Genomic DNA, 11,595 nt, shown 5'->3' with positions numbered 1-11,595 from the left:
AGCGGGCTCTGTGTTGGATCACTGGAAAGGAATCCTTAGATATTGAACCCGGACCTGGCTGCTGGCTCCACCTGGCAGAAGGGTTACATTTATGTAAAAATGCAGTAGACACTTTTGTTACTCCTTACCAGCTGAAAAAACAAGCCTGGATTTTTTCTTCTCTAGAGCTGCATTACAGCTCTTAATTATATTATATATGATCATGTTTTGCAATTCATTTTAGACACTCATATTTTTAAAGTATTCAAAATGCATAGGGTTATAAAGAAAATTGCATTATAGCTAGACATACACCAAAACAGTTAAACTGCTTTTCTGTACAGATTGTGCTTTGCTGAGTTTCGCCAGAAGAGGGTATAGTTTGGAACGAGCCTCACATCAGCTTGGAATTCCTATTGTGTTTAGAAACAGCAAAAGAAAAACAAGCACAAGTTTCTCCTCTGCATACTTCCTGTCACTGTGTGAACGAGTCAACATATAAACTCCAGATCTTAAAGTAAAAATAAACACAGAAGCTTTCCTTGAGTCCTTGGAGCTGAAGGCACAAACTGCAACAGCTTTCTGTGGGATCACCCTGCTGATTGTCTTTCAGAAAGAATGATCAATTATTTCACTTTTCATTAATCAGAACAAGGGATTTTTTTGAACTGACGCGACTGCCATTCTGAATAAATATTGTTTCAGAGGAAGAGAGAGAATGGACCCTGAAAAGAATCTCAAGCACTGAAGTAGAGGGTGAGTTTTGTTAGTGGTTTCTTTTTATCTGCTGGAGGAGTTGATTTCTTTCTAACGTCCCTGCTTCTACGCACAACAGCCTGATGACTTGTCTTTTCACTGCAGCTTGTTGCATATACCTTGCAAGGTTTTGCTGACTGCAGGTTTATTTCTGTAACCTTTTCTAGCATTACTCACAGTCATTTCAGTAAGATTTATAATATACATTACCTGGTCGTGATTTGCTTTCACAAAGAAGCTACAAACAGCAAAGATTTGGAAGCAAACTAAGAATTGATAGATATTAAAAATCAATAAAATTAAAATGGCAGGTGAATCTACATTTCCAGATGTGGACAGTAATGGATCTGAAAAAAATGAAGATGTAGAGATTATAGTCAATGTTGGTGGCGTTAGGCAGGTGCTATACGGAGAAAATCTGAACAGATATCCAGAAACAAGATTAGCAGAGTTGATCAACTGTTTATCAGGGGGATATGATACTATTTTTTCTCTTTGTGATGACTATGATCCTGGGAAAAGAGAATTTTATTTTGATAGAGATCCAGATGCTTTCAAATGCATCATTGATATATATTACTTTGGAGAAATTCACATGAAGAAAGGAATATGCCCTATATGTTTCAAGAATGAAATGGAATTTTGGAAAGTAGACCTTAAATTCTTGGATGACTGCTGCAAAACTCATCTGAGTGAAAAAAAGGAGGAACTGGAAGAAATAGCACGAAGAGTGCAATTAATTCTGGATGATTTGGGAATGGATGCTTCTGAAAATCGCTGGAAGAGATACCAGAAATGTATTTGGAAATTAATGGAGAAACCAGAATCGTCCTATTCAGCTAGAGTCATCGCAGTGTTGTCCTTTCTATTTATTTTAATCTCTTCTGTAGTGATGTGCCTGGGGACCATTCCAGAACTCCAGATAGTTGACTCTGAGGGAAATCATGTGGAACACCCTATGCTGGACAACATTGAGACAGCATGTATAGGCTGGTTTACCTTGGAGTATGTGCTTAGACTGATTTCTTCTCCTAATAAACTGCGCTTTGTGATTTCTTTCATGAATATTATTGATGCTTTTGCAATACTTCCCTTCTATGTCAGCTTGGTCTTGACCCACTTGGGTGCCAGAATGATGGAATTAACAAATGTTCAACAGGCAGTTCAAGCCCTTCGGATCATGAGGATTGCTAGAATTTTCAAACTGGCACGTCACTCTTCTGGGCTACAGACTTTAACCTATGCTCTTAAAAGAAGCTTTAAGGAGCTAGGACTGCTCCTTATGTACTTGGCTGTTGGAATTTTTGTCTTTTCTGCCCTTGGTTATACCATGGAGCAAAGTCACCCTGAAACCTTATTTAAAAGCATCCCCCAGTCATTTTGGTGGGCAATTATAACCATGACCACGGTGGGATATGGAGACATATATCCTAAGACAACATTGGGAAAACTGAATGCTGCCGTCAGTTTCCTTTGTGGGGTGATAGCTATTGCACTTCCCATCCATCCCATCATAAATAACTTTGTCAGATACTATAATAAACAGAGAGTTTTAGAAACAGCTGCCAAGCATGAACTGGAGCTGATGGAGTTATACTCAGGTGAGGGGAAAATTGGAAGCTCCAAGAATGAACTAGAGGATCTTATGAGGGAAGGCAAGGAGCATCCTTCATGGAGCAGACAGCTAAAAGTTTCCCACAGTGACACCTTCATTCATCTCCTATCAGATGAGAAACATTACAGGACCAGGCTTCAAAGCTGCAAATAAACTAAGTGGCTGTCACTGTTCAGCTATGGACTGGGACAAGCTGACAGTCTTCTATTGAAAAGATTAAAGGGACCTGTCATTGCTGAGAGAGCACTGCCTTTCTTTTCCAAACATGAATACAGATTATCCCTCACCGCCACTTCCTCAGAGGTTGGTAAGACTTTGTTTTTATTACCTGGAATATGATACTAGGAAGCAGTTGAGATGTGACTGGTTATAATTAATACATCCTGACAAAATCCATTTGTAACCATTTCAGAGATTGAAACCAGCTTCTTGAGCAGTAATATGTATAATTACTTGGATGTTAACTTTACAAACATCAAAATTCTGTATCTGTAATAATAAAGAATAACAATGCTGCAGAGAACTTGTGTTTCAGGCTTTGTTCAGTACTTTTGTCATTAGGACATTCAATCAAACTGCACTCATAGATGCTGGAATTAGGGGTGCAGCAGCATGCCCTGGTTTGAAGTGTTTTCCATCAGATACAGGGTTTACAGTTTGGTTCAATGATTCTCAGCACCGCCATGATACGAACTGTTTTGGACACCCCTGCTGTCATTCCTAAAGCTTTTAGGTATCTAGTAAAATGTTATAAGCAGTGTTTTTATCCAAGTGTTAATTAAAAATATGATCACAGGCAGTGGCTGTGTGAGCCAGTCAAAAGATGGCTTCTACATTCTATAAATGCAATTATGGGTGACTTTTTGGATAACAACATCAGTCCTTATTTCTGTGAAAAATCTATTTTAAAATGTAACGAAGTTTTCTTTTGACTGAGGTGTGGAGCAGAATCAGTGCAGTGTGGTAGGGTTTTTAAAGCAAGTAAAACAAATGTTAGTCTTTACTGAATTACAACAGAAACATCTGCTTTTACAATTGTAGTGACTTTCAGGTTTTTTGAACTCAATCACTTTTATAAAAATAATTTCTTATAATTCAGTATAAAACTGAGCCAGATTGACCCTGGGAGTTAAATTATACCCAAAACAAAGAATTTCAAATCACTGTAAAATACATATAAAGAAGCTGGCAATAAAAATTAAAATCATTATAACATTTATGGTGATGAATTGCTCATGAAATAGAACAAAGCTTTGCTTTATTTTCTTAAATAAAAGTAAACATCTTTCATACTTGTAAAAGCTGCTTGGTTTTATTATGGTTAATTCAGCATGTAACAGGTTAATTTATTAAAACAACATAGACACTAAGCCTTAAGCTCAATCCTGCAATCCCTGTGCAAGCAACACTTCCACTGAAATTAGAGTGAATTTTGGTGAAGTGTAAGGCATGACATCCATGGGTCTGATTTTCCATTCAGTTACAGCAGTTTTATATTGGGGCAATTAAATTAAAAGCAACATTTACATTATTATAAAACTGGTGTAATGGAGTAGAAAATCTGCACCTCATATGTTAAATATTAACAGCGTGAGTCCAAATAGTTAAAAACAAAGAAACAAAAGACTTCTGTGCCACCCTGTCCCTGCCCATATTATTTATTTATATTACATTATAAGCATAGCATCACCTACGCCAACTGAAATACGATGAGATATGAGATAGTTCCTACTTTTAGGTAAGTTACTCCTACACAGGGCCAGGAAAACTCAGTGAGGGCTGAATGCTGCCCAAAAGAAGTTAAGATCCTAATTTCTATTGAAAGTAAATGGAAGCTATGAGCCTAACTCCTTTTGAGCAACCCAGTCCCAAGTTCTTTAAAGTTCTTTCACCTCATAAACACATTTCCTGTGCTCTGTGTTGATGTTGGAGACTACCTGGAGGAATACGGCCATCTGTACACAGGCTGTTTGCAGGGTTGGTGGGGGAAATTATATAACATTTGCCATTGTTTCCCACTCTCCAGGCTCAGCCCTAGTCCAGCCCAGCTCCACCTCATCCAACCCATTTACAGATCCCCTTGTGGTGATGACAAGGGGAAGGAAAAACAATGCCTCCTGGGTGACACTTCCACATTCCATATAGTCTTGGAGGCTGGGTCAATTGGATGCCCACACTTTCATCTGTGAAAGTGGAGGGTTTCATAAGTCCCTTATTCTTCCCCAACTTGTGACCTAAATTCCCCCTTATTATGGCCTAGTGGTCAGCAATTTCCATCTAAGCTTCAAACTCGTTTTGTTTTACAATTGCAGAAGAGCGAGCAGGATGTGAAGCAATATTCATTGATATTTTGTTTTTTCTATAAATGGGAATATTAATATTTTTTCATTACCTCACAGGGAGGCATTAGGACGAATTAATGTTTGCAAAGCACTCTGAAAATGGGAAACAAAAATGCTAAATAATATCATTAGTATTGTTCATTAGCATAACCACTTGCTGCTACAGTATACAATTGACTTAATAGGGTATTAGATAAAGGAATAGCCTATTATTTTTTTAAGAGTAATCTTATTAACTTATTTCTTCAATTAGGTATGGTCCTGAGCCCAGGGTGGTGCTACACCATGGGAGAAAGCATTTCAGGCAGCACTGTGGCCCAGACACACAGCTCTGAGGCACCACTCCTCCCTGCTCCTTTCTTGCTCAGAGGATAAGTTAGGTACTGTAGTTTTCAAAGGTCAAAATGACTATCCCCATCAAGCCTGACTGGAGACCCTAGTCAGCAAGCGAAGGGGGTGGGAGAGGGTGAAACCAATGCTCTGTCCACTTCCAGCCTCTCTCTCACCCGCCTGCTGGAGAGAACATTCAGAGAGCAGGAGCTGAACACAGAATCAGGTCCAAATTGACAAAGTGTATAGTTCTTACTCGCCTGTGCAGGGCAGAGTCTCCTCCTCCTCCTCTGCTAGGTCAACAAAACCTGGGCACTGTCTCTCCCTAAGAGCTTAGTCCAGCCCAAGTTCTGAGGGTGCTGGTCTATGGAAGGTCTGTGATCTTTTCAGCCATGGTGGCTGCTCTCTGTTCCAAGCTGGGAGTAACTGCTATGGCAGCAGTCACATAATTCAGGGGTAAGGCCCACTTCCCTCTCCCATAAAGGTCACTGGGAATTTGGCTACTGACTTCAAGGAAAAGCGGATTGGTCACTCGGCTATTAGCAACTGTGCAGGGCTGCTCCTGCCCAATGAATCCACCCAGGCCATTGCCATAGAATTTAGGCTTGCAGGAATAATATCAGCAGGTGCATTACACATCCCCAGATGTCTCAGCAATCTTATCTCCAACAGGGAGCAGAAGTAGGAGTGCGTGGCCCTGGAAATTCAGTCCTCTCACCTGAATAAAATTAGAGATGAGGGAAAGGAGCCTCCCAAGCAAAACTCCCACACACGCACTCTCAGTCCCTCTAATACCACAGATCTGGATCCCCTGCAGATTCCAGCCATTTCACCTTCTTCTCTCCCTGCTGCCTCCAGACTCACAGGTAAGTGAAGGGAACGGGTCTCACCTCCCACAAAGATGAGTGGGAGCTAGGGGTGGTGCCAACCTCTTCCTGATGGGAGAGCTGAGGTGGGCGGGGCTATACATCCTGTGGGCACACATTTTTTCTTACAATTTTAACAATATGCACATAATACGTGTTTTATCTATGTTATCCTCAAAAGGAGAATAAACATAAATACGGACAGATCAGTGTATACAAACATCTATGGCAGCTCACTGGTGCAATTTTTATTCACAGAAAATCAGTAGGAAAAATATCTAAGCAAATAAACAAATAATTAATTACCATATTAACAATAAGAAACAGATCCAAAGTTCTGGAGAAAGTTATTGGTTCAATAATACCATTAGCTAGTTATTTTAAATCTAAGAATGTGCTGTTTTATATTTCAAAGTTAGCCATGTGCACACACAAAGAAAATAAAACAAAACCACACGCCATACTATGTGAAGGAAAACAAACAACAGCTGCAGGCAATGTGTGGAGGGGTAGCACAAGGAGGCATGTGCCCCAAGTGTTGTGGATTGGAGGGACTAGCCAGCAACTAACAAGGAGACTACAGGGGGTGGGGAGGAAGAGGCAGAGATGCCTGGTGCCCGGAGCAGGTGTTTCAGGGCTCCTCTCACATTCACTGGCAGTGTATCGCTCAGGGGACCTCACCGAAGCAGAGTGATGCAGCCAGGAAGCAAAGTGAATTGGAGTTGCTGTGCTTTGCATGCCCTGCTGCTGCTGGTGAGTGTGGGAAGGAGCCTGACCGGCGCTGCTGGTACTGACCTCTGGCCCTGCTAGTCCCCCTGGCCACATCTCTTGGGGGAGATGGAAAAGGTGCATCAGGGGCAGAGCAAGGACAGGGAAGAGGCTGGGAGTGGGAGAGGCAGGACCTGAGGTGGAGGCCACACACCTTTTCCCCCTACCTGAGTGAACTTTTGTATTTCCATACCAGCCAAGGCAAAATCCAGTCAAATGCAAACAATCTGAAAATTCAAAAAAATGTTAAGTGACTGAACATTCTGGCACTGATTCAGGAAAGTACTTAAAACTGTGCTTAACTTTAAGAACAAGTAGTCCCATTAACGATGCAATGCTTAAAGTTTAAAGATAAGCACATACTTAAGTGCTTTAATGGGTCAGCATCTTGTAGGACTGAGTCCTATAATATCAGTCATTAAACTTTTGAGAGAGGGATGCAAATGAAGACATTCGAAATTGTAAATGAATCCGGAATTTAAATATCCCACACTTCATTTGCATGGCGTTATGGCGCTATTTTAAAATAACAGACATTGTTAAGATGCAGTTATTTTGAGAGAAAATCCTTCTCTCAAAATAACCCTTATTCCTCATACAATGAGGTTCACCAGTTATTTTGAGAGAAGGGTTTTCTCTCAAAATAACTGCATTTTAACAGCATCTGTTATTCCGAAATAGCGCTATTTTGAAATAGCACCATAACGCAATTATGCAAATGAAGCACGGGATATTTAAATCCCAGATTCATTTGCAATATCGAATGTCTTCATTTGCATCCCTCTCTCAAAAGAAGGTGCAAGTGTAGACATACCATATGCCTTTCCTCAAGCTCCCACCTCTTCCTGCTCCTGACCCACAACAATTCCAGCCCTAAATTACCCATGGAACGGGCAGCTATAGCCCCCTGCAAAGCATTGCCTCTAGTTGGGACTATTAGGGGGCCTTACAATGGAGTTACTTCATACAGAGGTCTGTGGAAAAGCCTAGAGCAACAAGTTCAGAGCAGGGTGAGGAGAGGACAAGCTGGAGGAAAGCCAGTCACAGCAGGTAGGAGGCTGGAAGTTAATTTACCTCAGCTCCCCATCTCCCTGAACAGTTCCACTCTTCACTGTTGTGGAACAAGGTGTATTTCTTTTAGTCTTTGGGCAGCAAGCCAAACTGTTTCCTGGCTAGGTTATTCACTGGGCAGCTTCTATATACAGCCATCCAGGGTTTGTGAACCTTCAGAAAGCACTGCCTGTTTACATCTGGCAACAAGTCACATTACACAGACTTAAAGCAAAGGGCTGACCCACAAATTAGTTATTGACTTCCGTCATTGGTATAAATCTGATTCTATTTTCTTAATGCAGTTACTCCAGACTTATATCAGTGCAACAGTGAGCAGCATCTGGCCCACTATTCTTAATTTAATAAGGTTAATTCAGTGCAAGATGATAACTTGATAGGTAAAGGGATGCCTGTTTTTAACTCTCAGGACACCATGGGAGAACACAATGGAATGGAAATGGCTTTTTGAAGTGTGGGCAATGACTGTCATATTTTGCAATATGTGGTATTAGTCTCACTGAAGTAAGAGCCATGTCACTTACCAGGACCGTCTGTGACGACGTGTTGGGGTTCCCCCGCCTCCTGCACCCCTGAAATGGCACGAACAAACTCCACCAGCCAGTAGAACAGAGGGAGTTTATTGCTTCTCCAGGATACAGCACAGCACAGATGTCATCTGGTTGCAGGGCAGGCCTAGGATGCCGCAGTCCCCCTTTATATGGGGGGGGTGGTCATGACTTCTAAACCCCCCCAGCCTGTTGCTGAGGCTGCTTCCTCCATGCTCCCAGACAGAAACTCACTAACTCTCTTCCAGCCCTGCCCCCCCAGCCAGGGGTGGCATTCCACCTTCCTTTGTTCCTCTCCATGGGGGCAACTGGTCAGACAGGTTGAGAGACCCTCTTTGCATAATGACTCATCCCCTGTCCTTCCGGGTCGTGCAACAGACAGCAGAGGTCGTCCACAGCCCCAGCGAGTTACCCCCACTACGTCACACCGTCCTTTTGAATTCTGGCGTCCTATGCATTACAAGCACCTGCACTTCCCAGCTCCCACAGGGAGAGAGGGCAGAAGCACTGCAAGGGGCAGGCAGAGCTCAGGGCTGTGGGGCCAGGAACTATGGGAGACAGGAATAGAGCAGGAAGGCCGGTGAGGGAGCAAGCAGGTGGAAGGAGGATGGTGCAGCCAACCAGAGCTGCAGGCTGATAGGAGTAGCAGGGGTCTAAGGAATTGGGACCGCCAGAGCTGGAAGGTGGTTGGAGCAGAGGAAGGGGGTGCCAGGGAATTGGTTCACTGGGGCGAGGAGGTGGAGTAGGGGCTGAGAGACTGGGGGGTTGAGGTCCCTGGAGCTACCTGCAGCTGGAGGTAGGTATGCACAGCTTAAGGCATTACTGGGGTTCCCAATTTAGCAGTGCCCTATGCAGCTGTGTACTCTGTGTATGCCTAAGGATGGCCCTGCCGCCTATTGAGGCATGCTTAGCTTCAGTGGCAAAAAGCCAGCTTATAACTTTCCTTTCAGTTCACTGAAAGTTGAGTGATGGGTCACAGAATGCTGCTTGATGTTTTTGATAGATTCCATAGACCATAAGAGACCACTGTGACCATCCAGTCTGCCCTCCTGTATAATATAGACTATAGAACTTCCCCCCAAAATTCCTAGATCAGACTTTTTAGAAAAACAGCCAGTCTTGAGTTATAAATTTTCAGTGATGGAGAATCCAACATGTCTCTTGGTAGTTGTTCCAATAGTTAGTTAGTCTCTGCTAAAAATATACTCTTTATTTCCATTGGGTTGTGTTATACCTTTCTCTGCAAGATTGAAGAGACTCAATATTAAATATTTATTCATCATGTAGATACTTTGACTGTAATCAAGTATCCCTTTTACCTTCTGGCTTTTATATGCAGAATTTTTATAGTATATTGGGGGAGGAAGGAGGACCTTAGAAAGATTCTCAGATCATCTCTTTCTCCCCTTCTTCTCACCTACAGCTGGAAGCAACTCCCATTCCTTTTTCTCCCACACAGTGCCAAAAGGCTGCTCCTGGCCACATTCTAGTGTGAACCCTAGCAGTAATCTGGGGAGAGGGAGCATATGACCATTTTTCTCCCTCCCCCCCCACAATGTGTCAGGAAGGCGTGGCAACAGGTTCCCGGAGAAACAAGTCCATCCTGGGGTCCCAGCCAGGCACAGAGTATGGAGAGCACACACAAAGGAAAAAGGCACACAAAATATCTCCTCCCCTCATCAATAGCTCTGTCCTGGGTTGACTATGTAGTATGAGGGACAGGTATATAAACCAAATAGTTAGGTATCTATAAAAGTAAGTGTGCAGATGTATAAACTGATCATCGGCCATATTTGGCAGAGACACTGATCACAGAAATGCATCCCAGACAGATTGGTACAAACAGGTCTGCTAAAACAAACAGAGCAGTATCTGGTGTAAGTTACCAGTATCTGGTGTAAGTCACATCTGGTGTGCCACAATCACAGGCATCGATCCTGAATAACCTTGCACATGCCAATATCTGTTACTCACCCAAGGATTGTAAATGTTAGAAGTTGTAAAGACTTTCCACTTGAGCACAGGTTTGCAGGACCAGGCTAACAGTTCAGTATTGGATCACCACTGTTTTCCTACAAAGAACTTTTTACGTTTAGGGTGACCTTATTTCCCCTATGCTAAATACAGGTTATCTGGCAAAATTACCTGCATTCAAGTGAGACCAACGGCAATTAATCCTAACTATGAAATGCAAACATTCAAATTACTATTGAGTTTACCGAGCCCCTGTTAAAAAGAAATACTGTGTAGCTGGATTGTTTTTATTTACCTTGTTATCTTTAAGGCTTTAGGGTTCACGTGGGGAGAGGCAACACACTTCCTCTCTCTCTCTCTCTCTCTCTCTCTCTCTTTACACCTCTCACCTGGGGGATGACTGACCAGCCAGGCTCTCCTTGCCCAGTGCTCTCCACCCTCCATGCCTGGCTGAGCCTCTAGGATGGACTCTCCTCTCCTGGTACCTGCCACCACAACTTCCTGAGGCAACATGTGGGGGGCACAGAGGGGCACATGCCCTCTGTCACCAGATTTCTGCCAGGATTCACACCCAAATGTGGCCAGCAGCACTCTTTTGGCACTGTGTTGAAGGGAAGGGATGGGAGCTGCTTCCAGCTGCTGGGGCGGGGGATCTGGCCCATGTCTTTGCATAGCTCATTCCACCACCCCCCACGGCTGGAAGCAACTTGTGCCCTCTTGGCTGCACAGTGTTAAAAGACAGCTAACACCTCCAGGTGGCTGCTGGCCACTGACATAAGCCAGCAGCCTCCTGTCCCCCACCTACAGCACAGACAGGAGAGGGGTAAGCCGTGTGCATCCACAACCAGAGAATCAGGCTGCAGGGGCTTCAGCAAACCTGACTGGAGAAGTGTCTCAGCCGGGGAGGGTGTAAATGGGACAGAGCAGCCCCATGCTCCCTGGGGGCAATACCAAGGGCAGAGGGGGCAGGTGAAGAGGATGCTAAGGCCTTGCCCCGGAGGCTGCTGTGGAGCCTGCAGGGTGGGGACACAAACAGGCTGGAAATTGTTTCCCCTCCTCCCCACCACTCTACAGCTTAACTGAGGGGCAGAGAGACTTTCCCATGCCAGCGCTGTACAGGGCTTTGGCCCATGCAGGGCTCAGCTCCTCATAGACAGTGCCCTGGGCCCAGAGACTTTTGGGCTTTCCCAGGGTGCCAGCCTAGCCAGAGGCAGTGGGGGAAGGAAAGAGCCTGCTGGTTGGTGAGCTGAGTGCTCTGAGCAGACACTGGTTCTTCGCACAGTGCTGGGAGCAGGATGTGTCCTGCCGGGGGAGGGGAGCAGCAGGACTAAGGGCAAAGTAGGGAG

At 43.8% G+C, this 11,595-nt stretch overlaps 1 protein-coding gene across 2 annotated transcripts; it reads left to right on the top strand.

Moving 5' to 3' along the window:
* Nucleotides 1-369: 369 nt before the first annotated feature.
* KCNF1 (potassium voltage-gated channel modifier subfamily F member 1) lies at nucleotides 370-7,087 on the top strand. 2 transcript variants are annotated; one of them, XM_025179209.2, is made up of 3 exons: nucleotides 370-2,653; nucleotides 4,946-5,072; nucleotides 5,695-7,087. In XM_025179209.2, the coding sequence occupies exon 1, from the start codon at nucleotides 1,040-1,042 to the stop codon at nucleotides 2,501-2,503; it is 1,464 nt and encodes a 487-aa protein (XP_025034994.1). In that variant the 5' UTR covers nucleotides 370-1,039; the 3' UTR covers nucleotides 2,504-2,653; nucleotides 4,946-5,072; nucleotides 5,695-7,087. The 2 variants fall into 2 exon arrangements, with proteins under 2 accessions (XP_025034994.1, XP_075779612.1); XM_075923497.1 differs by having other exon boundaries at nucleotides 4,946-7,087.
* The last annotated feature ends 4,508 nt before the right edge of the window (nucleotides 7,088-11,595 follow it).

This window comes from Pelodiscus sinensis, chromosome 3 (assembly GCF_049634645.1).
Source record: "Pelodiscus sinensis isolate JC-2024 chromosome 3, ASM4963464v1, whole genome shotgun sequence".
Lineage (NCBI taxonomy): Eukaryota > Metazoa > Chordata > Testudines > Trionychidae > Pelodiscus > Pelodiscus sinensis.
Note: the sequence above shows the minus strand (reverse complement) of the source record. Positions and strands in the feature narration are given on the sequence as shown.

What these genes read in the sequence shown, in the direction of transcription:
- KCNF1 (XM_025179209.2), top strand. Translation starts at nt 1,040, where the DNA reads ATGGCAGGTGAATCTACATTTCCAGATGTGGACAGTAATGGATCTGAA.